The 26,131-nt window shown below is 44.5% G+C and overlaps 1 protein-coding gene and 2 long non-coding RNA genes across 6 annotated transcripts; 2 read left to right on the forward strand and 1 right to left on the reverse strand.

Annotated features, from left to right (window-relative positions):
- Window positions 1-22: 22 nt before the first annotated feature.
- Window positions 23-858, forward strand: LOC118288890. The gene is made up of 3 exons (XR_004785939.2): window positions 23-403; window positions 517-602; window positions 807-858. It is a non-coding gene; the product is annotated as an uncharacterized LOC118288890 (long non-coding RNA).
- Window positions 859-1,815: 957 nt separating this feature from the next.
- Window positions 1,816-25,610, reverse strand: tex2 (testis expressed 2). Of its 3 annotated transcripts, none has more exons than XM_047328305.1 (13): window positions 25,186-25,610; window positions 23,859-23,947; window positions 13,410-15,177; window positions 11,883-12,083; window positions 10,308-10,671; window positions 8,974-9,263; window positions 8,611-8,754; window positions 8,383-8,482; window positions 6,136-6,256; window positions 5,559-5,675; window positions 5,080-5,289; window positions 4,388-4,508; window positions 1,816-3,666 (listed from the first exon to the last, which is right to left on the reverse strand). In XM_047328305.1, the coding sequence occupies exons 3-13, from the start codon at window positions 15,150-15,152 to the stop codon at window positions 3,517-3,519; spliced, it is 3,561 nt and encodes a 1,186-aa protein (XP_047184261.1). In that variant the 5' UTR covers window positions 15,153-15,177; window positions 23,859-23,947; window positions 25,186-25,610; the 3' UTR covers window positions 1,816-3,516. The 3 variants fall into 3 exon arrangements, with proteins under 3 accessions (XP_047184261.1, XP_047184260.1, XP_035471350.2); XM_047328304.1 differs by having other exon boundaries at window positions 5,559-5,681; window positions 25,186-25,608; XM_035615457.2 differs by lacking the exons at window positions 23,859-23,947; window positions 25,186-25,610 and adding an exon at window positions 16,186-17,520 and having other exon boundaries at window positions 5,559-5,681.
- LOC118288892 lies at window positions 4,386-6,336 on the forward strand. 2 transcript variants are annotated; one of them, XR_007029899.1, is made up of 2 exons: window positions 4,386-4,535; window positions 5,527-6,336. It is a non-coding gene; the product is annotated as an uncharacterized LOC118288892 (long non-coding RNA). The 2 variants fall into 2 exon arrangements; XR_007029900.1 differs by lacking the exon at window positions 4,386-4,535 and adding an exon at window positions 5,101-5,325.
- Window positions 25,611-26,131: the final 521 nt, after the last annotated feature.

Raw genomic sequence — 26,131 nt, forward strand, 5'->3', positions numbered from 1 at the left:
GGCGAGCTGCTGCGGATCTTCTTCCTGAGGTGGAGCCTGCGGGGGTTGGACTTTGATGATAGGCCTCCACACGGAGTGGAGGAGGGGGAACGAACAGTCCGCGTGAGCCAATGGGGAAAGCGCCACGGACACCGGATGTGCAATAAAGTCAGTTCCGGGGGACATTTTCTGCAGCAGCACTCTCCCGTGGAAGGAAGCATGCGTCCTCCGGCCCGACACGCTGGACCGGGAACACTCGCGTTTTCCTATGTTTGTTAACCGCAATTTATGCGCAGTTTTTCCTCTAATAGTTATTGTGCTACGTGATGGTTAGAGGTTGCGGGAAAATGTTTGATAATTTGATAAAGGTGTAAAAACTAACGAGGCAATGTGACTAGGCCCGACCAGCGAGGAAAATGAGAAGGTAAGATCACTTTTTTTTTTTAAATACATCAGCAAACTGCATCAAAAGCCGTGTTTACTTATGTAATTTGTCTCCTACAATGTTTTTGTAATTGTATAATGTGTTTTACACAGGGCTGGATTGGCGCTGTGTCTTTGAGGTGAATGCACATCCACACGTGGACACAAGGCGGTGGACCTGTAGATGAAGGCCGCCTAAGGTGATTTTATTCACTAATCTTTTTTTGTCTTTTTTTATGTTCTCATTCTCATTCCCCTTGGTGCTTGAGTGATGATCTCCATGCGTTAGACTTCTGATGTTAAAAATGAAGTCAACATTCCGTCTGACTCGTCCCACCAACACCAGTCTGGTGTGTTCAAATAAATAATCAAGCTCACTCATACATTTTATCTTTGTTTTACAGGAGCTGCTGTACACGAGTGTGCACGGATCTCTGCAATAAAAGCACAGTAAGTGTCTTAAGTTGCATGAAATGTACTTATTTAATGGTTTTGAGTGATGATCATCATGCGTTAGACTTCTGATTGAAATTTGAAGACTATTTATATCTGACATGACCCACATTGAGAAGCCTTTGATCAATGTTTCAAAACCAAAAGCTCATTTTATGTTTTTCTTCCGCGGGGGCTGGTAAATGGACTAGGCTGCTCTAAATCACAAGGTGACATGGTGGTATTATAAACTATAAAGCTTTTGCATTTCCTGATATTTATTTTTGAACAGTACAGCAAATACATATGTGAATAAAGCATCTGTCAACAAATTAAAACTGTCGTTAATTTTATTGGATTTTCTGTACATGGATTTATTATGTTATGCACTTTTGAACCTGAATGGCTTTTCCCTTAGCCATTCAAATAAGGTCAAGAGCGGTGCAATATCATTTCTTGTCATAACTGGGGTTTCTTGGCAATTTTACCAGGTCTCTCTTTTAGAGCAAGGCACATAATCTAAAAACTTTCAGAACTTTGACTGTTTTCATGCAAAACAGTTGATTGAGTTTCCCCGATTAAATAGTAATGCAGTGCTTCTATGATTGCTAGTCCTTGTCGAATCACAAATCTGTAACTCCCAAGAATAAAAATGAGTCTGACTTTGTTAATACCTACTTTAGTAACAATACTTGAGTCTGAAAAACGTTTAGATATAATCTCCAATATTTAATAGATCTATATTAATTTGAAAATTGTCTTAATAGGAATAAGCATTTATTTTATCTAAGTGTTTCATTATTTCACAGCAAAAGTCCCACATATCCTCTCATTCCTAGTCTCTAATATGGGGGATTTGATGTTTTAAAGTCTTTAATAGATCAAATGTTTAACAAAATATTTGTTGCAGTTTGAAAAGTAATGGAATCATAGCGGTTTACATAATGGATGTCTTCTCCTGTCAAGAGCACAAAGCAGTAATTCTTTACAAGCAAAAGGTTTTATTGATCCACAATGATCAGAACCATCACATTCTGTGACATCACTGAACACAACAGCAATGTTTGATATTTTCATCACTGAAAAATGAACAACACCGAAACTTGTGAAAACAGGGCACGTCTTTAACAGACTAGTAATGGCACAAATATATTTTTTTTTCTCTGTCATCTCTATCCTCATCCAATGTAACAAATGTGGTGGCTCACAATGGAGGAATGTTTTTATTTTAAAGGCACTTTCTGCCTCTACACTTTGCCAACACACATTTTAATGTAAAACATGTAAAGTAAAAGTCCCCTGTAAAGCAGCCGGGCGTCTTGGCAGATCACAAATGTAGTTTATTGGAGTTATTCCTCTTAAATGTTTATAGTACATAAATAACAGCGAATCAATAAATAATTTAAAGCATTCATTAGCTGGATGTCTGCTGACAACATAAAATTATATGGCTAATATCAGTATGTTACCTATTCAAATAAAACAGGAAGAGAGTTTATGACTTAAAAATGGCCGTTATGACTATGAAAGAGTTTGTCTCTTGCTGCTCCCTCCAAAAAAAAAACCTGTCTTATGAAGTTCCAGCTACAATTATCCAAACTTCAAGTGTATATCACTGGTGTGGCCTCAGTGGGGGCACAGGGTAATCAATCAATTGCTTATTTGTCACTGTTTACCTCACACAGTTCCCTTCAAACTGGACTGAAAGATTGCTTTGGCAAGAAAAACCACAACATTATTTTCACTCACCTCTGAATAGAACACAAAAAGAAGTCTCGAAGCATGTTGCGTAGAAGCACGTTGTCAGTGAATGAGCTTTTCCTTGAATGAGCCAGGGCGCTGCATTCCTATTTATACATTCATCAGACCTAGGCAATGTTTAGCTGCTGTTTGCTGATACACTTTAATTCACCCCACTAAAGTCAGTTTGAGCTCTAATCCCTACCACACACTAAAAAGCACACAGGCTGTACGTCATGATAAAGTGTCCACGGTGGCTTTTAACTGACTTCGATGGACACAGCGCCATTGATCTGTTTGCATATAGTATGTGCCAGGCGGCTGGCACAGGCAGCAGTGTGGATGGGTGAAAAAATGAGTCCTGATACCCCTGTGAAATGTGTAGTTAATAGACGAAGGGGCTTTCAGCAAAGTCATCTCTACATTTTAGGATTATTTCCTCAATCAGACTCACAAACTTCATCAAATGGCCTCAGAAGTTCTTGTAGAATTCAAGCAACAATAAATAAACCGCCCGGTTAGAGAGGTTGCACAAACAGTTTACACTGTACAACTACCACGTTTGGTGCAGCTGTACATCACAGGTATTATGGTTCTTCTGGTAGAATCAGATGGCTATTTGTCGATCCACCGCCACGCTCGATTTGTTACACAGTCTCTGCACGTATTTTCATCAGAAAATGAATCACATGATGTCACACAAATAAAACAATTCTTTTGTTCTGCTTTTGGTGGCCACAGTTGACTGCGAGCTCGGCAGCACTTCTCCGTGTGTGCTTAATGAATGGCCACAGACTGGTGCGGCAATGGGACTGGGATTCAGGTGAAAATATTGGAGAGCTGGCCCACGGCCCATGGCTGCATCCGTGGTTTCTGAGGGGCAGGGGACTTGTCATATTGGCACGGTGATAAAAATGTCCATCGTCATTGAACAAGCAGTCTTCACATGTCCGAGACCTCAGACTCGTCGGGTTCAGGGTCCTTCAAGGCATCATTTGTCACAGTAACCAAGTTGGCATTTGAACGCGTGTCCATGGCAGAGTGCATTATGGGTAGCCATAAGTCATCCATGTTCGGCATCACAAATATTTTCTGTGGGAAAACAGGCAGAGCGATAAATCATCCTAATTTCAACAATAATTTCAGAAATATGCTGATTGACAGGCTGTTGTGAGCGTCTGGAGGGTTGGAGCAAGAACTATTGATTAAAATATTTATTTTGAATAAAAAATACACAAGACAGTGTAATGGGATCAATTCCTTTGACATGAACTGAAGAAGAAAAGACCCGAAGCACATCATCCCACTGTTATGTCGGGAAACCAACGACACCAGAATTTGAGACTTGCCGAAAGCTGGATATACACACTTATGCACAGCTGACAACAGTGCAGGCGGCAACATAGTATTTTACTGGAGGCATGGTTGAGGAGGGGTGGTACAGAATATTAACCCTTAAAGGAGTCAGGCAGGGATAAATGTGGATGTGTGCTAGATCTGACGGGGAGCAGTAGCACTGCAGCAGTAGTTTGCAGCTGTGCCTCAGGGTAGTTATCTAGCAGCAGGCTTATCATTACTTTGGCAATATGAGAGGGGTGGGAAAAGCCACAGGCACATTGTTTTCAGTGCATGGGAGGTGGGCAGCCATAAATGAACCCGTCCTCTTTTATTACCTAAATTCTGACGTGGGGGGAGATTCTCTTTTTTCTTGAGTAAACTTTCAGCCTCTTTGTCAGGCCACCTCAAGGTTTCTAAAATTTAAATGGAATTATTTCTTAACTAAACAGTAGTTTGCTACTTTCCCACAGCGTACCTGGAACTCCTGATCCAGTTTCTTCTCTATCCAGTCGGTCACGTGAACTAGAGTGACCTCCCTCTCGCCAAGTTTAGGCCGTGCTTTCAGCTCCAGGTGAGGCGGACTCCGGAAGCCATACCTGACAGCCACGAGGGAAACATTCATGGTAAAACCTTATGTAAATGTTGAGGAAATGAAGCCTCACAACAGACTATGGCTTTAGCATGCACATGAGTGATTTTTCATTTGGGGGATTTTTGTCAGCACAAGGAGGTGAAAGTATTCAATATTCACAAGGAAAAAAAGGAAAACTACATAATGTTATGTAAGAGAAAAAAAAGGATGTTTTCTTTTAATAGTCTGATTTTTCTTGGTAGCCCTTCAGGGGTCCTGCCTCATGTTGGGGACCGCTGCTGTGCATGGCATAGATGGTTTAATAATTAAGCTTATGTGTGGGCACACCGGGTGTATTTAAGCTTTTGATATTCCATATCTTTAATGAGAATACACAGTACCTTTTTGCCCTAATTTTCTTATATGTTAAGTATATTTAGTTCAGTGGTGATTAAACATTTTTATTCTTTAATTGCATGCATGTTTGAATTTGCCCAGCAGAGGGCGCAGAGTGCTATATTCACAACCCAGGACTTCCAAACATTCACTTGACTTTCTCAGTTCTTCAACATACTCCTCCCTGGAAGTAAACGTACCATATCCTGTCCGTCGGGGGAGGTGGGATGTTGACAGCCAGCGTCCCACGGCACTCTTGCACCTCCACAGTGAGCAGCAGGGGTGTGTTGGACACCTCCTCCATCTTCTTTTTGATGAACTCTGTCTCTGTGGCTTTCTGGAAGTACTTCGACTTGGCTATCTTGTCCACAAAGCGCATGATCTTGCTTGGCCTGTGGCCTCCCACAAAGCTACATGAGCAGAGGATGGAGACACAGGAGGCAGGAGTGAGTCAGGTTCATAATTTATTCATGGCAACATCTCTTGCTACTCAGCACCCACAATTGAGAAGGGGCGACTGGGAGTTGCATTAAGTGAGCAGCATGCTTCCAAATGTGTGGGACTGAGTGGGTGGGTGGACTGAAAGGGCAGAACATTCTGCTTCAGCACATCAGTGTGATTTTGTTTCTGCCCCTTTTTCAATTCAGATATGAGCTGATGTAAAGAGACATTTGCTCACCCCTCGCCGCCGGGCAGAATAGGTCTGTCACTGAGGAGTTCCTGGGGATCCTCCTCATCCGATGAGCCAGCGCTTGACGACTCCTCATCGCTGTCTGCCAGACAGTATGTCCGTGGCCTGGGCCTGTCTCACACACACACACACAAGGTTGCAAAGTCAGGCCCCAATGGCTTTGTGCAGAACCATTAACAATAAAAATGAATTCATTTAATGTATCCCAACTGATATAAACACCAGAAAATGAATCTCCACTGACTCACACAAGAAAAGAAACTCAAGCAACAAACTATATTGTTTCAGTTACATGCCTCAGTGGGCATCTATTCCCAAACTCACCAGTCGTTGGACAAATCCACAGTGTTAAGCGCCCAGAGAGAGGTTTAGTATATAAAGAGAAGGGAGGAAGAGCCACAAGAATAAAGGTACAAGCTGTGAAAAAAACGTGAAAACTCATATGGCTCTAAATGCAAATCTACTCTGTTAGAGCTGTTTTGTTTTAATTTAAAAAAAACATTCAAACATCTTATTTTGCAAGCTGCAAAGTTTTCATAAACTGTAATGTAATTGAAAGCCTCACCATTCTTTCCCGTGCTCCCCAAGTCCCTCGCCCTCTTTCCCCAGACGGGCCAGGTTCATCTTGGTCTCCAGGGTCATGAGGAAGGAGCCCGTGTAGGAGACCTCCATATCGAACCACAGACCTGAGATGCAGATATACAGCGTTTTCAAAATCAAAATTATAATTGTTGTACAATCATGAATAAACAAGGATCTCCCTGCAGAGCTGCCAGGAAAAAGACCCATCTGAAAATGTCAGCTCAGGCTAGTTCCTGTGCGCACATCGAGCTTCTCAGCAGGAGATTTTGATCCCCCTGCAGTTTGCTCAATGAACCCTAATCCCTGCAACTGATAAGTGTTGATTATTATTTCTCTGCCTCCTCGCTCCCTCCGCCGCCTCTTTGTTTTCCACTCTCGAACAACGCTCAATGATTTGAGTGAGGGTGGCAGCAGTGTCAAAGAGAAGGGAGGGAGAGGCAGTCATATTAGTCCTAGGGGAGGCAACGTATCCACACCACTCACATACACTAACCAGGAGTACGCTTGAGACTGGTATGCTTCTACATAGAACTGGGAAATGTATGACTTAAAATATATTATTATTATTAAACAAGCGCTGCCTCAGCTGTGCTTTGTGCTGATGTGGTAAATATTACCATTCTCACATGCTGAACTAGAATCTTAATAGTGCTATGGTGAAAATGCAGATGTTGTAGTGTGCAGGAATGACAACCTTTACTTTACATAATATAAATATTTCATCCCTTATTTGTTCAAAAAAAGAGTGACTGACACTGTATCTCTCTGGTTCATCTTATCAACACTACTACTATAAAATACTAAATGTCAGGAACGACTTCACATGGTAACATTACAGCTTACACCACCCTCGAGTGATAACTTTGTAACACTGCCGCCCACATCTCCTCAATTTTCTAACATTTGCAAGACCATCCTCTGGCTAAATAATAGATTTACATCACCTCGGCTGGTGGTGAGGCAAATATACTAGATCAAAAAAAGGGAAAAAAACATCTTTGACTCAAACAATATCACCCAACTATATTTTATGTCCAGTCTTATTGAGAGTCTAGTTCGAATTGATAGTCTTCCTAAAACATGGTCACATTATCAATACCTCAAGAATAATAGTAGCTTAAGTAGCTCAGTCGTGAACCAAAACGTCTTTTCAATATCCTTCTTATCATCATTAGGGGAAAGAAATATCATGATATGAAAATAAGCACTGAATCATATGCATCCTGTTTGGTTCATGCAGGTTAGTTTCAGTGCAGCACTTCTCCCTGTGCTGGGATCAACTGCTGAGGCTGTGTAAGTATATATAGATATCTGTGGGTGTATAGGTGCAGACAGAACACATTAATGTGCATTGCAGACTCAGCCATGAAATGCAGCGGACGGGAGAATGACTCATGACTCGCTCCTACAAATGAATGGCAACAGGTATAGAACCTCGTCAAAGCTCTTAAACACAAGATCACAGTAGACTTAAGGATCCTTGGACAAATCCACAGTATTTAACAAATTTGCACATTACATTCATCGTAATTTAGGAAACAAATAACAAGCTTGAAGCAAATACTGCACGTCCCACAACCTTTCTCCCCCACCCTTTCCCCTTTCTAAGCTTCTCTGGTCTAATTTTCTTTCCAAACCAGCCACCTCGATAGGAATCAGCATGCTCCCCTATCTGTATTGCCTCTGTGTGCCGAACCAGCCCCATTGCTGGGACTCAAGGCAGGCGGGAGGCAGGGTGAGTCAGTGCCACAGTAATGGATGAGGGGGACCCGAGACGTGAAGTTTAATTACTGTGGGCTTAATAGAGCAAGGCATGCAGAGGGGGCTGGACGCCGGAGGAGAGAGGAGGACAGGGATCCAGAAAGACGGAGAGCAAAGCAAGGGGAAGTTGAATATATGGTGGGGAAAGAAAGAAGAGAGAGAAAGAAAGAAAGGAGGGAGTACGTCTAGCAATTGAATCAAAAAGGTCCCCTAAATCCAATCGACCTGCACCAAATTGCACACCCTCATAATTATCAGTCCCCTAATATGACTGATTTTCCCCATCAATATCTATGCTTTAAATGGGGGAAATTGTCGAAAATGTCAAATCCTGGATCCATCCCCTTTGTCTGGATCCACACCAAAATGGACCGTGTCCCATCTTTCCTCCAAGTTTTGTGGAAATCTGTTGGGTCGTTTTTGTGCTATCCTGTTGACAGACAGACAGGGGTGTAGTTTCTCTTCCTACCTTGGTGGTCCACAGACGGTTTGGAGGCACGGAGGACCTTCGGGATGGAAAGGCCCATGTCGAGCTCTGTCAAAGTCAACTCATTCATAACATACGGCAGCTGAAAAACAGAGACACAAAATTGTCTCTTGAACTGGCGACATTGTAACACTGAAAAAGATTTATACGATTCGTAAGTTTCATTTGCAATTTATATATTTGAACAAACAAACTAGCACGGGTACCCACCCTGATTTTGCTTAACTTCATTTGGATCTTTTTGGAGACTACATCGGCCCAGTACTTCTCTCCTAGGAAGTCCCAAAATATCCTTCCCAGAAAAGCGTTGACCCAGGCCTCAGGCTCCACGGTCTCCTCTGAACTCCTGCGTAACTGGAGGAGACACATTCAGGTGTGTACTGTAGTATTACTCTCCTTGACATTCGATTCAGCAAATAGGTTTACGTCATGTACACAGACTGTCTATATCAAGCTCGGGTTTCATCGAGGGCTCTGTGTATTTCCATGGCTTGATTAAAACGCCACCTTTGACCCATAAACATTGATCGAAAAGGATCTTTTCAGTCCTTGGTGTGTTCCTCTATCTCATACCTTTTTGGTAGTTTCGGGGCTGCTCTCGGGGCTGTTCCCGGGGCTGTCAGTGGCAGCTGGGCTTCTCTGTGGTGCCTGGGGGTTGACATATTTGGCCATGTAGACATTATACTCCAACAGCATCTTCTGCTTCATCGCTCCTGCAGAGCCACCCGAGAGAGCTGAGGAGATCTCTCTGGCACGAGACTGCGAGAGCTCCTCCAGGCTTCCCCGGCTGCTGCTCCTGCTGTCAGCCTCCTGGCCTCCGCCAGACTGGGTGCTGCTACTGCGGCTGTGGGAGAGCAGGAAGGCTAAAAGGGAGAGAGGGGCAGGGGGAAGCAAGGTGAGAAGAGTAAGGGGAGGCTAATATGAATTAATGAAGCATCAACAAGGACACTGAGAGAACGCAGACCTCCGCCAAGGTTGAGCCAACCCCCACCTACATAACCCCCACAACAACCCCCCACCCCAAAACTTGCATTCCCATCTCCATCCGACCTACAATTTTTGCAATGTAATGGTGAAGATGTGACCGAAAAATTTAACCCAAATTTTGCCCTATCTCACAATGGTGAAGAAAATGACTGAAATTACGTTTTTACATTTAATCATGTTACCATGGTCGAGAAAATATCTTGCAAATCCATCCATATCTTTTTGAGTAATCCTGTGAACAAACAGACAATCAATCACATAACCTCCTCGGTTCAGGCAACAACATTTAAATGACTCCAATCAATGCATTGGATTTTGCATGCATAATGCTCACGCAACACTTTGTGTAGCCTTGGATTGTTGGCATCTAATGTCCTTTGTATTAATTTCCCCCAACATGCTGCAACACTCTTAACCCGAATACTGTACACCAGATGACACACTGCATCCTGTGATTCTCATTGGCTCTGAAACATTCATTTTCACCATCACTGTTTTAAACATAAACATCCACAAAACGGATTGATGCTTAAATCATCTTCCCAGTAATCCTGTTCACCCTGCACTGCTTCTACCACTGGACCCACACAGGGCCAGTGTTTCCCTTTGAATTGGCCCTTATCCTCGCAGGCTTATATTCCACAGTGGATACCAGTGCTATGATATGCTGCCTCCCCGTGCATGTAATCCTGCTGACCCATTCACACTCATCTGTTCACTCAGTTGAGGGGATTGGCAGTCCCTAAGCCGGGGCTTATGCACAGATCTGATGGCGGTGCAGTTACAAACTCGGGAGAATGGATATTCTAACTGGAGTGCGATGTGTGTCTGTAGAAATAAAGTGTGTGATTGCGGAGAAAGCGAGCAAGACAGACTCACCCATATACTGTACTTATTGTTTAGCTCAGTCAGAGACTCACCACTCTTGCAGATGCCGGGCAGACTGCCACTTCTCCCATCTGACTTTGTCCGCGACGCTATGAGAAATCTCCGGAACCACTCTTCCTTTTCCCGACCCGTCCTCCCAAACAGGTAGATTGTCAGGTCCCCTCCTCCAGAGGCCGATATCTTGGATTCCTCCGCTGATGCTGATCCTTCAGCTTTCTCGCATTTGTCCGTTCTGTCCAGCTTCTCACCCGGCCCTGTTAATTTGTCCTCCCCACCTTCAGGCTTCTCTCCCTGGGCCTTGGACATGAAGTCCTCCTGCTTGGCCAACTCAATGCAAATAGGGTACTTTTTATTCCAAACTCTCTTCCTCGCCAAGCTCTGGGGCATCAGGTAGATCTGAAGGGGCATAGAGTTCATACACTTAAATGCATAGAGACGATGACGTTAATGTTTTCTGTTGTTGTTCTTAAGATTAGTTAAACGCTCATATTTGATGCATGTCTAACAACAACACTTTGTAGAGCACACTAAAACTATTAATACCATGCGGCACACTTGGCCCCGGGTGTGAAGTGGCAGCATCTATGGGCTTAAAATGTTCTGGAAATTTAGTGCAGATGACTCATCTATTATGTATTCATACTTATTTAACCCAAAGCTCCATTAGTCTTTGACCATCAATGTGAGAATATGTCCTGCTACCTTTGCATTTGCCTTAGTTCAGTACTTGTTGTAGCATTACAAACAATCTTGATCATATATCCCATAGATTCTCACTCCAGCCAAACACATCTCTGAGATGGATATGAGCTTTTATTTAACTTTGAAATGTAAATGGGTCCATGCAGAGTAGGACAACCATAATGACTCCTTTCCTCCGTGATACTTGACATGACACGTCTTCTTACCGTCCCGCCTTCAGATATGCAAAACCATCGCGTGAGCGCACCATTATAGAGGACTCACAGCTGAGTGTAGAGGGTCAATGACCTGTGACATTCACTCCTCAAGTTTATACACAGAATGTGCCTCTGAAAATAAAAATGTCACAGAACATGACTTATTTGCAAGCATGCGCTCAGGCAAATGCAAATATGAGGGGATGTGTGCTTGATGTCACTATCTGTTAAGCTTATCATCAACCACACAAACACACTGAGGAGCCAGTAGAAACACACACACACACACACACACACACACACACACACACACACACACACACACACACACACACACACACACACACACACACACACACACACACACACACACACACACACACTTAACACATTCAGTGTTTCCCCTACCATTGAATTGGGAGGGCGCCCCGCCTCCCAAAATATATGAATTTTACATTTAACGTCAAGCAGAAGTCATTTCAGGTCACTTTCATTATACACCTTATTCCTCTATGAAAGATTGTGGATGAAACTTAACGTGATTTGTGAACCCTAACCCTAACCTAACACCCCCCCCCCAAAACCATTTAACCTAGGAGAAACATTGACATTGATGTCCTTCCATTGTCTAAGCCATATTTCACAAGAAAAAATTCCAGCATCTCTTCTTCATTTCTAATGACGAGCCCACACTCAAGACCAACGCACCTTGCTGTCAGTCAAGTCATAGATCTTCTGGCTGATGTAGGTGACGTCGGGTTTGGGCTCATTGTGTGCGGCGCGGCGGGAGATGTTCCGGTTGGGCTTGGACAGACGCAAGACTGAGCCCTCGAGACGGACGTAAACGGAGTGGGTCAGGGTGGCATGGTACATCTCCGGGTCATAGCTGTGGATCTCATTCATCCAGCCCTGAGAGAGTGTAGGATGGAAGATGTTGAAAATTTGCTGTCACAGAACATACACACGTGACTCGATGTCAAACACAAAGGATTTAGTTACAGATCTACTTAGTTAAAGTACAAACATTTTAAATATGACTTGTGACTCGATATTGTTGTTGTTTATCACTTTTTTCTGCATAGATACTTTTTTTTTCCTTGGACTTTCTTGTTGAACTTGTGTTGTGCACAGTGACCTGCTAAGGTACTGCTCTAAGGAACACAGGAATTTTGTCTGCTCACTGTTGCCATCAATAAACAAGTTCTTACAGTATTTCCTAAAATCATGATGTTAAATCAGAGGCCAGTTTGTATTTATTTATTCTTTTTTTCAAAATTCTCTCTCAGCGATACAGCGCCACAAGGTTAAGTAAAGATAACATCTGACAACATACGTCTGTATTGATCCTCAAAGGAGGGAGAGCATGAAGACAAAGATGAAGAGTAACTGTGTGCTCCCGGGTCTGTTGTTCACAAGCAAAATACCACATTCTGTACGACTGCAGTCAGAGCTCCTCTTTTGGAACAGCGGTGCCCTCTGGTCATAAGACTCTCCTGCATGTGCAACAGCTTGGTACACAAAAAGGCACACATACACAACTACACATGCTTACATAACTCCCTCTGCCAAACGTTACAGCGTACCTCAGCAAACGTTGAGGTGCGAAATGGTAAGGTGAGCGAAAAAAGGGGGAAAATATGCTCTCATTTGAAAGTTTGATTCAAAATAAAACTGTAGACATCACGGGAGAAGAAATTTAATAAAACCTCAGTGCGTTATCTGCTGGTCCCTGTGAGGCTGCATAGAGTTTAAGGATGCTCTGAGCAAAGTCAATTCAACTAAAACAACAGGGGAAATTTCACCTGGTTACTGTGAAAGTAAAACGATAGAGCGAAGAACATAGATGCCAAAGATGCTTAGGAAAATGTAGCTTATCTTTGACAGATTTTCAGACATTTTTCTCTCTTTGCACAATATGGCATCCTTGATTATCCAAGGCATGGTAGAATAAATGCAGTGCAATAGCCATATATCATTTCCATGCTGTCAGCCACGTGTACAGGTTAAATCTAGTATGAGATTTTAGGGACTTTTGGCTACATTCAACAAGATCTTACTTATGTTTGCATTAAAAGCTGTGACCTTCCTGCAACCACCAAAAAAGCATAAATGTGTGGAAATAATGCAGCAGCAAGCTGATAATGCTGCAAAACACAATCCAAAATTCTACAATAAGTTTATAAAAAAAACACATTTCAATTTTAAAGCCATTTAGTAACAGTCCCAATTTCTCACCTTGAATATTCCTGGTTCTTTTATATCCAACTGGGCCACGTTCCAGTTCCCTATCCTTCCCCTCCCTCTTCTCATGCCCGATGAGGAGCGCCGGGGACAGGACAGCCAAAGGACCAGCAAGGCCAACATGAACCCAGCTGCTATCCCATGCACCACTGCACATACGCAGGGTGGCACTGGAAGGACTAAGTACCAGTACATGAACTGTGTTAAGAAGACAAGGCCGTTCACAGGCACAGTGTCAACCTCCTCCTCCTCTGCTTTCTCCTCCTCCATATCAAGTTCACTGCACAAACCAGCACTACCGGTGTGCGGCTGCCGGGAGCCAGGACGATCCCCGTCTGGTGTCTCTGTATCAGTACATAACTCAAAGTCCTCACTGTACAGTTCACAGAAGTCCTCGTCTTCCTGTCGTGCTACCAGGGCTGACATGGAGCAGCGGCCCAGAGTGAGAGAAGAGGACTTGTGGAGAGTGGACGAGGAGGCCTGGCTGAGGGCTGGAGCTGGTGTCAGTGATGGAAAGGAGAAAAAGACAGAGTCTGGGCCCTTTCCTGTGGGTGTTTCTTCCTCTTCATCCCCTTCTGTCCCTTCCTCCTCTTTGATGCTGTAACTGCTGTTACCCTCTGCATGTCCGTTCATTGCCGTACCACCGCTGAGCTCTGATGCACTGGAGGACAGGAATTTGGCGCGATGAGTGACACTTCCACCAGCTCCCACGCTAGACTCATCCCCGATGATCTTACTAAAAAGCTGCAGGGGGTCTGACATCACCTCTGACAGCCGCCGCTTGGTGTCTTCTATCTTGGCCTCCACCTCTTGGACCTTGAAGAAAGACCTTCCATCCGGAGACATGATTGGGGAAGAAGGGGCTGTTTTGGAGTCTCCGCCTACTTTGGTGACAATTACAGGGGTGGAGGATAAACGGGGCTGGGAGAACTGCTTGAAGAGCTGCATGTTGCGAGGTGGAGGCCGGTGCGATGGCTGTGTTTGCTGCTGTTGCTGATGAAGATAGTGATGAAGAGGCCCTTCTTGGTGTTCGGCTTTTGAAGTGTCTGTGGACAGAGACTTAACAAAGGATTTCATTAAGTGGCGGTGCCGTGCGTGGGGTTGTGCGGCAGTGGTGGCAGGGGTGGATTCTCGAGATTCAACTTCATTGGACAAAGACCTGACCAGGCTGAGGAAAGGCTTGGAGGACGGCAGTGCTGCAGACTTACAAGGGGAGGAGGAGCTGGAGCTTGTTGATGAAGGGTTAGCCGTGGGTCGGTCAGAGGGCCATGAGGAGCTGGTGGGTGGGCTGGAGCTCAGGTGGGAGTGGGTGGAGGTGGGGATTATAGTCATGGCTGCAGAGGGTGTGTGTGGGTGAGGGTCGGAGGGTTGCACAGGGAGGGTGGTAGATGAAACGGGGAGCACAGCAGCTCCAGAGAAGGATTCCTCTCCCGTGGATTCAAACAGCAGCTCCTCCTTTGCCTCCAAGCCTGCCGTGACAGACTGTTCATCAGCCCCAGCGGTTGCTTGACCTTGCAGTGCCTCTGCCCCTTCCAGCCCAGAGTTAGCTCCGACCGGAACCCCGTAAAGCTCCTCGTCCTCATCGTCCTCCTCCTTCCCCAGCGCAGAGAAGTGGATGGTGATGGTGTCACGAGAGAGGGAGCGCTGCACCTGCAGCTTGGGTCCAGGGGCGTGACGAGGGGGAGGAGTGTCCGCGTGCTGGTCACTTCCCCTGCTGCCGCTGCCCTGACTGCTCATCACCACCCTGCACCGGGCTCACAGCCTGGGAGAGGCAGACAGACACAGAAGCAGAAGACTGTTTATAACAACAGAAACCATCACTAGATAACACACACACACACACACACACACACACACACTGCATAGGAAAACACTCTATTTGTGCTAATGTGAGTGGACTGGACGGGTACGTCCTCGCTCCCTGATCCATTAGCCCTCATTATGCAGGGCTGGAGCTGACAGACTGACTCACTCTCAGGCTTGGCCTTCCTCCGTTTCGCCCGTGCACCCATACTCACCCCCACTATGGGGCAACATGATTAATGGGTCACCTGAGAACATACGAGGCTTTTTGGAGAGGAGCCATCAACATTTCACTCCATCCTCCACAGGGGGCAGACGGCAGCTGACTCAACGCTGTGTGTTGGTGAACGAGAGATGCTGCCATTACAGTGGATGGAAAATCATCCTTAATGGTAGGAAAATGCATGGTTTTGATTCTTCTTAATTTGAACTTAAACCTGCTTTAATGGGCGGGGGGTTTTTTTGACCACTTTATACACACGTTTTGTTCACCACCAACTTCTGAGAGAAATATCCGTCTCTTTAAATGTTCTGCTACCTACCAGAAGGGTAGGTAGTCTGGTTGTCGAGGATTCCTGAGGCTTTGCCATTATCTTAACATCCTACACTTTAAAGATGATTTGATAAAAGATGATAATTATTTAATCTAATGTTTGTATATAGTAAACTGGACTGGACAAAGAACACCGAAGCCGTCTATAAAAGGGACAAAGCTATCTCTATTTCCATCTATATGATTTCATTTTTAATTCACATATATACAGTATAAATATATATATGGTAAGTATAATGCACATATTTGAACAAACTTCTTAAATTGTTTACATTCTTCGCATATCTATTTCTATTCAAAATGTGCAGCTATTAAACAAAAATGCCTGAGAGGCATGTGTTGTCATATTTATAGTGAAATTGTTGTTCTGATACTGCTCATTTCATTAGTTGTGCGTGTCCTTTAGTATCTTACCAGGCCGTCGTCATGCATTGTGTTATTCCTGTGCTATACTGGAACCCAAAAACATCGACATATTCATACAGTGTAACAAACCTCCCTTCCCCCAGCCGAGCACAACAACATGCAGGAGATAATCACACAAAAAAAGTAACTGTTCAGCCTCAGTGATCACAAGAACAGGGCGTGTACAGTTTAGCCTCAACAAAGCAGAACCAAAGTCATTCATCATGTAGTGTTTTTACAAAATGAAGCGTCGCGCTGTTATAGAGTTATTTTGCCTGTTTATTCTTCCACATCGCATAGAGTTCATCATTCCTGGTTAGCATTATCAAACAGACACACACAGACACACACACACACAAACACACAGCCTCCTTAGCATTTTCCGACTTTCAGCTGTAAAGAAAGGAAGAAGGACCGAGCGAAAAACAAAAGCTGTTAGCTGGTGTGATTGTCTGCATTTCTGAGAAAGCCTCAGCTCTGTGGTTGGCACTGCATTTCCAGACATTGTATTTGCTGGGGTTGAATAACGGGGCATTTGACTTTCCCAGGGCAGCCATTCACTCGTCTGTGGTACAATGGGTTTTGTGTGTGTCATTTTGTGTGTGTGTGGCTTCTGCCGTGGCGGTGCTAGGGGCACAGCAGATTGAATGAAAACAAGAAAACGAGGGAGACGGGGAAAAGAGCAAAAGAAGAAAGATGAGGAGCCACGGGGGGCCTATAGAGACCTTTCAGAGACGAGCTTTTGAAGTGGGAATTCAGTTATAGGCAGCAGAATGGCAAGTATGGAGGGAGGAAATGGGGAGGATGACAGAAAGAAAGTGATGGAGAGGAGACAAATGAGTTGGGAGAAAGAGCCATAGAGATGGAATGGGCTGTTGTTTTTGTTATTGAGGCCTGAAGGACGGGTTAAAACATTGTGGAGGTTGACAGGGTGAGCAGGGAGAGATGGCTCCACGCTTTCCTGAAGTCAGCTCCACCATTAAAAGCCCTGTGTTTGTTTTAGCCGCTTCTATATGAGGAGAGGAGAGAAGAGGAGTCTGGCATGGAGACAAGACTCATCCAATTAATCAAAGCAAGCAGGGCCACTCTAATCAGCTAAAGCCAGCACCAAGGGAGAGGAGAGAGGAGGGTAGGGAGGTTAAAAGCAGTAGGGTAAAAGAATGATATGAGGGTGAACCGACAGAAGAGACAGGGAACAGGAAGCAAAGTAAAATAGTGAACTGAGGAGAAAAACAAAAAAGGCACAAAAAGGTGAACTGAATAACGTCTTCTTTCTAAAAACTCTAACCCCGCCCCCAATGCTTGCTTCAGCTCAAAATGCATGGACAGCATTAACATTTACTTGTCTCCCTGAGGAATAACATAAGAAAGGAGGAGAGTGGTGAAGAGAAGGAGGCACAGAGTGGGGCCCCGAAGGAGCAACGGAGACGTATTTATACGTTCAGCAGATTGTGCTGCCTTCAGCACGTTGTGTCTCTCTTCTCTTAGCTTAGAAAAAAAACCCCACACCAATTTACTCAAAAGAGCAAAGAAGCCCCAATTAATTGATTCAACAAACAGTTTTATTTGTTTCATCCCGGCTAAAACCACAACTGACACACTGGGCCTGACAGATGCTTCATTTGTTTCCTACTTTTCAGTCTCTTCCTGTCTTCTCTTTGTCAGAGACTTACCTGGCCTCCTCCTCCTCTTTCGACATTTGATGGATGGACAGATGCTTCTGACTTGTCACACACCCCGTGTCAATCCCTTGACCCGAGGAGGCGTGTGGAGTCGGAGGGGTCAAACAACAGCAGGAGGCAGAGACTGTGGTATCTGGAGATTATTGTTGGCGTGGAGGTGAGTTATAGGAAGGAGAAGAAGTCTGCTATAGGATGTCGGCACAAGTTTAGTAGTAAAGCAAAAGTTTGACATTTGGGAAATTCATTCAATTTCTGATGGAGAGTTGGATAAGAAGCTTGATACCACAGGTGGATCCTCCTACGCCTACTTACGCATTTTTATTTTACAATGCATGAATATGATCCGTCTTCTCTGAGCATGTGAGCACAGGAAATACAGTTGTGTCCAATATGCCATGCCACATACCTGCGTAAGAAATCATGTCTATTGATTTTGAATTAATTGCAACAATGGCGTGCGAGACTTTGCTGCATACTGATTAAACACAACCACAGGTTGACCTCAATGAATCAATAGACAATGGAGCCATGGAGGGAGGGAGACAGGGAGAACAGGGACAGAGAAAGACAGGAAAACCGCCTGGGTGAGTGTTTAACAGTTAAATATTAGCAATGTTATGGTTTGTCTTTAAACAATGGGAACTGAGATTCTACGTCAGAATAACAGCACATACTGTATGCCATGAGAGAGGAAGGTAGAAAAGAAATTGAGGGATACGAGCAAAATATAACAAAAGGTACAATATTGCCTTTTTTATTCCATAAATTCTCCTTTCTTGTCTAAATATGGCACCAACATTACCAGAGGTTAAAGACCTAACTATGATTATTTGCATCAAGACCATATTTTGTGGGTATTTGTTGGATTTGCTGACCAACAGTTGTTGGAAGTGCCCAGGTCCAGGCTAAAAACCAGGGGGCACAGAGCCTTTGCAGTAGCGGCCCCCACACTCTGCCTCCCCCTGCACATCCAAAATAAAATTGACTTGACTTGACCTTCATCTGGGCCAGAACATTGACAGTGTTGCTGTCGTTCCTTTGTTGCACTCCATAAGAATCCTAGAAAGAAAAAGTACTTTTCTTTAAATTAGAGTGTGCTGATGTGATTGGATGCAACAGCAGGTGTTGAGGTGATTTCCAAATAAGGAGGAACCAATTTAAAAAAGTAAAACATAGAAAAGGAATTAGGGCTGGCGTCAGGAGCATGGTGAGCAAATGACTGCGTGAAGAATGGGGCTGGAGGAAAACGGACAGCAAGTCAAGTAAATAGCAAGTCAGCGATGCACTAAAAGGGGGAGGGTGACAGGGGGAAGATAGATTGGGTGAGACAGAGAGAGATCGGAGATGAACGCAGGATGCGCGGAGAGGGGAAGAGGCTGATGGAGCAGTCGATTGTCACTAACAGCCCCGAGACACACACGTGCATGAGTACAATCTCGAGTTTTCTCGCTAATGATTCCGCACACAAGACATGAGCCCGGTGGACACATGATGCATGAACACAAACTGATAGAGGGAGTCTGACGGAGTCAGGTAATGAGCGGAGAGTGCCTGAAGCCTGTAGCGTAGGGGGAGAAAAACAGAAAAAGGCACAAAGACCAGGGAGGTTTTGTCGTGCAGCACACAACAACAGATAACAAACACACCACAGAGCCACTGTTCTCTCAGGGGGGCACAGGCCCCAGTCATCACCAGCACCATGGTTACACCACACGCATGTCAACAGGTAGATTATACTACGCTCAACAGAATATAAAAGGAATTCAATGTAGGATGAGAGTGACTGAATGGAAAGTAGAGGAGAAATGACAAAAGATTAATGTATTCACTGGTTGTTTGCGCTGTTTCTTCTCATAAGAACAATTAGACAAGGTTAAAAAGGACAGCTTAATATAAATGAACAATACAAGACATCATAGTAGGCGATCTAAAACTATTTTCCCCCCTCACTGCCGCTGTTAATGAAACTCTGACAATGTGAAAGCAACGCAACCTGCAGTTCGTAAAATAGCGCCGGGTCGGAGTCCCCTACCTCCGGGTCTGCCACTTGGAGAGCGCTCGCCAGGGGACGGATAGACGGAAGAGTCGAGGGACTTGTGTGCAGAAAGAAGAAGGCCAAGAACAGAGCCCCGAGGGTGGAGATGACTGACATTCCAGGAACAAACAAAAAAGTGATACAAGCACAAAGTTGCGAGTCTGGTTGCTCCTTTCACAGCGGCAACTGCAAAGCCAACACTGACAAATACTTTCATTATCCCATTTAATGAATTAATCATGTAGTCTACAAAATGTAATGAAAATTGGAAATAAAAGAAAAATTGCAGCCCAGCATAACATCATACTGTCCAAAATCCACTGAATTTCATATAACAGATGGCGAAGTAAACCAGCTTAAATTTAATTTAATGTATTTTTGATAAACTGTAAAACACTGTTGGCATATTTTGACCATAAAAAACTTTAATGATCAACTAGTTATTTCAATTGTTGCCAAACAAGAATTTCAATTTATATAACAATATTTTTATTGCATTACAAAAAAGCCTTGTTCTAATGCACACTTTTGATGTTAGAGAGGAATCGACAATGATTCGATTCGAATCGACAAAAGAATTTCTTATTTTGTATTTTTAACATAACAATAACATAACAATGAAGCAGATACCTCTTAAAATTGTTTAATGCCACAGCAGGTTTTACAGACTGTTTTGATACAGCTCTTCCAGATGGGAACCTCCATCGTATTGACAGTGAACCACACTGACTGACTGACACACAATATTAAATGTGCGATGTGTCAATATGCCTTCTGGTCCAACATTTTTGCATAACAGCAACGCACATGCACCCACGTCTCCAAATGCACACACTGGGACACAAGCTGTCAACACGATCCTGTTTGAGCTCAGGTTGGATGTGGTGGGAGCGGCTGCTCTGAATCCAGCAGTCGTCTCGCCAAGAAAAAAGGAGGAAAGAGAATATAAAACAACAATAAAACAACAGGCACGGAGCTGCTGTGCTGGATCAAACCGGATTTCTTCACCGCGCTCTCTCTCTCTCTCTCTCTCTTTCTATAACCCAGTCAAACATCAAACCTCACCATCGGATGGTTGCCATACCAACAGTGAAGCTTTCAGCTTATTCTGCACTTATGTCTGCGTCGGGTGGGTTTTTTTTTGGGGGGGGGGGGTGCCTGCGTCCTTATCGGCGTCTTGCTGCTGCAGCATCTTTACGTGACCAAACAATAATATCACCTGGAACTGTCTGTTGCCTCTTTAATCATGGTTGTCAAGATCTACACACTTTCTCCTGACAACTTCAGCTGTTGACTCCAATCTTCTTCTAAAAAAAGAAAATGATAATTTTCCTCATTATAATCTAATGATTTGCAATATGGGTTAAGCATTAATAACGGATTTGCATTGGATATCAATATGCGATGCTGCCTAACCCCATTTGACAGTTTATAGATCAAAGGGTGGATGGTTGTGCAGTCCTGACTGAACACACACAAACAAATATATTATATATTTATAATCTGTGTAAAAGCTGCTTGACAGCCAGCAAACAGCCGGAGGGTTTGGTGTTAGTCATAATCCACCCAATGACATGATGAATGGAGCGATGGAGGGAGGGAGACAGGGAGAACAGGGACAGAGAAAGACAGGAAAACCGCCCGGATGAGTGTTTTACAGTTAAATATTAGCAATGTTATGGTTTTATCTTGTATCCCCATGACGAGTAAGTGGCCCGTATTAGTTTTGTGGTTTTGCAGAACTGTGAGAGTGCAGGTAAAATAATCGAAAGCCTTAAAACAAAGACAGGGAGATAATAACCTCTGGCTAATAAGATAAGAGAAAACTAGGAGAATCTTAAATAAAATAGTTGAAATTACTATTCATGGATGACTGTGTAAAGTTGCTGTAATCCTTCAGGGAAAACTCTCTGAATTATATTTACATTTATAATTCTACACCATATTCACCCCCAAGCATCTCCTGCTACACTCCCAGCATCGGCACAGCCGGCACCACAGACATCATCATCGGAATAAATCTAATACACTGAAAGCTGGCCAAAATATCAGATCCATGTATTTCACATATTTCTGACAGTGATGAGCAGCACAATGGAGGCATCAGCACAGAGACTGAGCAGAATTAGCATATAAATTACATGAAATAACACAGGGGCGTGATCTTCGCTGAATTTAACATTCTAACTGTCTTGTCTCATTCCTTCCTTTTAGAAATGGCTACCTAGTTTCCTGAAAAACCTGGGTAATGTAGTTTTTAGCAAATGTAACTCAAACAGGGGTAAATCTGCATTTGTTGGGGACAATACGTCCACACACACACACACACACACACACACACACACACACACACACACACACACACACAACACACACACAACACACACACACAACACACACACAACACACACACAACACACACACACACACACACACACACACACACACACACACACACACACAACACACACACACAACACACACACAACACACACACAACACACACACACACACACACACACACACACACACACACACACACACACACACACACACACACACAAGGCCATGACAGTGTCAGAAGCCATTAGCAGTGACACTTGTGGCTGCTCGTCGCAGTGACAAGAGCCACCGGCAGCTCTGCTGGCTTCTTTCATTTAAACAGGATGAGGTTATGAACAATATGTGTTTTAATGCATTTAATGTATGTGTGTTCCATGTGACAGTCTTGCATATAGAATTATCCCGCACACCAATCCAGAGGCAATCCAAGAATTTTCAAATTCTTGACCACAACTCAGGCCACAGACAAACAGCAGTGCAGTACATGGCCAGACCAGAGCTAATTGGATACCTAAATATTAATATCCACAAGACTTATCCACAAGATTTTGGATCTTTTGGAACGTGCCATAGGGATTTGCTCCCCATCAGCCACAAGAGTGAGAAAGATCAATGACATCCTGCTCTGATGTTGGGCAATAAGACCAGGGATCACTAAGACATTTAACGTCGACCATCTTATTCTCTACAAACTCCAAATTCAAATTCACATCTTCCTGGTTCTGAGAAGGCAAGTAGTACAACAACGCACATCCCAACATTATACTGCACACTGTTCCGTCCTTGACCAGCACAGTGTGGATCCATAAGGACAAACACACCACACACTCTGACCCAGCGGAGGGAACACCAGGGTCGAGTGCTGACTCGTCCAGACAGCCTCGGGCTAAATGAAGGACGCGCACGCACACACACACACACACACAGCACGCACACACGCACGCACGCACGCACGCACGCACGCACGCACGCACGCACGCACGCACGCACGCACGCACGCACGCACGCACGCACGCACGCACGCACACACACACACACACACACACACACACACACACACACACACACACACACACACACACACACACACACACACACACACACACACACACACACACACACACACACACACACACACACACACACACACACACAACATAAATGTAGACACATCCTATTACATCCAGCTGCAAGATGCACACATATGCAAATCATTGATTTTTACCCCCGCCAAAGAGGAAATGTGATTGGTTGGGTCTGTCTATCTGTCTATTAGGGGATTGCTCTTGTTTGGGTTTTTATTTACATATTCCTGTTTTGTCTTTCCTGTGGCCCGTCAAGCAACTCTTTATTCACACCAACAATACCTTATTCAGATGCATCAGCTGCCACTGTTTGCTTTTGCCCTCACAGCAATTTGTCTATTTGGGCTTAAAAAATAAACTTTTGCCTTTTGACTTGTTTGCACAACACACACCTTCGTATTGAGCCTGAGCCACGTTCATGTGTAACGACATTAAAGCTGCAGCCATTCAAGGCCGTGGCTCAATTCCAGCACAAACCCCCCAGCCCCCACCCTTCCGCACATATACAAGGTCACAGGAGGAGATGAGGAGTCTTACCTTGAGATTTCAGCGGCATTCAATCTCCTCCCGCAACACAACCTGCACTGACGCACACAGCACAGCCATGGATCAGGGTCCTATCATGCCTATAGGAAAACAAGAGACAGACATCAATTTCTTCGATAAGGAGGACATATAAGTGTCTCAGTGGCACTCGACACATCTTGTGCAACGGCTGTCTGTCAATCTGTGACAATTGTCCTCTACTGTCAAACCCCTGATGCTTTTCTGGGGATCAACAAGATGTTTGAAGCTTCAGTGATGAGTCGATCAACGGGAAATCAGCTGACATTTGATAGTCAAATAATCATTTTAGACATTCTTTTATTTTTAAAGTAAAAGGGACAACCACGCTTTTCTTTGTCACGACTGATATCGAACCAAATATCTCTGGATTGGTGTCTAAGCTCCAGCACCTCGGTCTGGAGTCTGATGCTGGATTGAGAAAATATTCAGCAGATGAATCCGCAATGAAAATAAGTTTTCGTTGCTGCCCTAAATAATGTTAAATGATATCAACTTGATGTTTTGAAAGCAACGCCATGTTTCAGTCAGACATGTAGCAAGAACGGACCTAAGTGACCCCCTGGTATGAAACACTACCACTCACTATCACCGATCTGAGTTCTTTGGGAATGTCTGTCACTTTGTGAACATATTTCCATACAAACAATCAAACTACAGCTCCCTAACAAAGCCGCTGACACAAGGACACTAGGCAGAAATGATACGATACGCGACACAGGCCTATACAGGGAGTTATTCCTGGAATAAAGAAGGGATTCTTGTGTAATTGAGTGACTAGTGATGGCTGTCTTGTGTGACTGATGTGGTGGCGGGCCTTCTATGAAGGGGAGAACCAAGAGGACGTAGGGGAGAACTGAGTAGCCTATGTAGACCTGTATGGTGTTCACAGCGGGCTGAGGTATGATGAGCCACAGTGGCTCAACAGATGCATCAGCCGCCCACATGGACAAGTGTCACTTCCTAAAATAAACCTGTTTCACATGGCAGCTGAGGTTTAAGTCCAACATCAGTCCACTCAGCGTTGGTATCAGACTCTGTGAGGCTTGTTATCCATCCAAAAAGAGCCACATGCATTCCTGCAATTAAAATAGCCTGGGCAGTAGCATTCAGACATTTTCATAATAACCCTATGAACAATATTCAAATCTACTGTTCTCACATCTCCATCCGCCCCTTTGTCCTCCGCACGTCTTGGCTTCAGCTCTGCCCCGGTTCATGTCTGACTGCAAATCCCAGACATGGAGCGAACAGCTGATACGAAACCCACACGGAAAACGTGCAAAAATCTTAATCTTACCGTGGCTATCGCATCTTCATCTCCGGGCCACTGGTACTCGCTCTGCATCCAGCTCGTTGGATCTGCGTAATGCGATGAGGATCCCTGCGTGGAGCGCTTGTGTCTGCAGCCCGGAGCGTGCGGAGGGGCGGGGGCACGGCGGGCGGGCCGGAGTCCGAGTTCACAGCGCCGCAGCGATCAGACCGCACGACCCGGACCGTCACGTCCCAAATGCACGAGCGCTAGGCGTGTTTTTTATTTTGCGTGAATGGGGGACGGTTGGCGCCACACCCCCCTCCCCTCGTCGGCAAGCTGGCGATTCATATGTTAGTGTGATGCAGCAGCAGAGAGTGTGAAATGCGTCACGGCGTTGCGGTGCGCGGGTTCCCTTTACAGGAGCACCCCCCGTGTCCCTTTAACTAGGGCCACAGCTGAGCGTCTCTGCACAGCTGGTGGTGAAAACAGAAAAATCTAATTCATATCTAACAATTTCTCGATCGTAATCTCTCCATGTCTGATAAATCCTATACAGTGCGGACACAACCCGGACCCACCAGGTGCTCAGTTTGTCCAGCAGCCAGCGCACCCGTCCGAATGTCGACGCGTTTAATCAGATCATATTTGCTTGGACAGGCTGCCACCTACCGGGCGAGGCGATTACGTCAGAGGAAAGTGTCCACGTGACTCTCCACCAGAGTCTGCTCAGCCACTTCCTCGTTCACCGGATGACGCCTGTTGAAAATCAGGATTTTGACACATCCCATCCCAAGTTTTCATTAGAGGTGATTGTTCCATTTTGAAGGTGTTTGTTCATAATCCGAATGATTCGACTCGAATCACACCGGTTATTTCACCGCAAAGCGAGCAAACCATATCCAATTTGATCCACGTCAAGGCGCACGGACACTTTCTCCAGTGTGACTTGACTCTGGGTTGAGGTTTCCCCAATATCTTATTTTTTTTTTCT

This window comes from Scophthalmus maximus, chromosome 17 (genome assembly GCF_022379125.1).
Source record: "Scophthalmus maximus strain ysfricsl-2021 chromosome 17, ASM2237912v1, whole genome shotgun sequence".
Taxonomy (NCBI): domain Eukaryota; kingdom Metazoa; phylum Chordata; class Actinopteri; order Pleuronectiformes; family Scophthalmidae; genus Scophthalmus; species Scophthalmus maximus.

Coding starts and splice junctions, on each gene's coding strand:
- tex2 (XM_047328304.1), bottom strand. CDS start 15,152: ATGAGCAGTCAGGGCAGCGGCAGCAGGGGAAGTGACCAGCACGCGGAC. Junction 12,084..13,409: donor AAGAACCAGGAATATTCAAG/GTGAGAAATTGG, acceptor ACACTCTCTCAG/GGCTGGATGAATGAGATCCA. Junction 10,672..11,882: donor ATGACTTGACTGACAGCAAG/GTGCGTTGGTCT, acceptor ATGCCCCTTCAG/ATCTACCTGATGCCCCAGAG.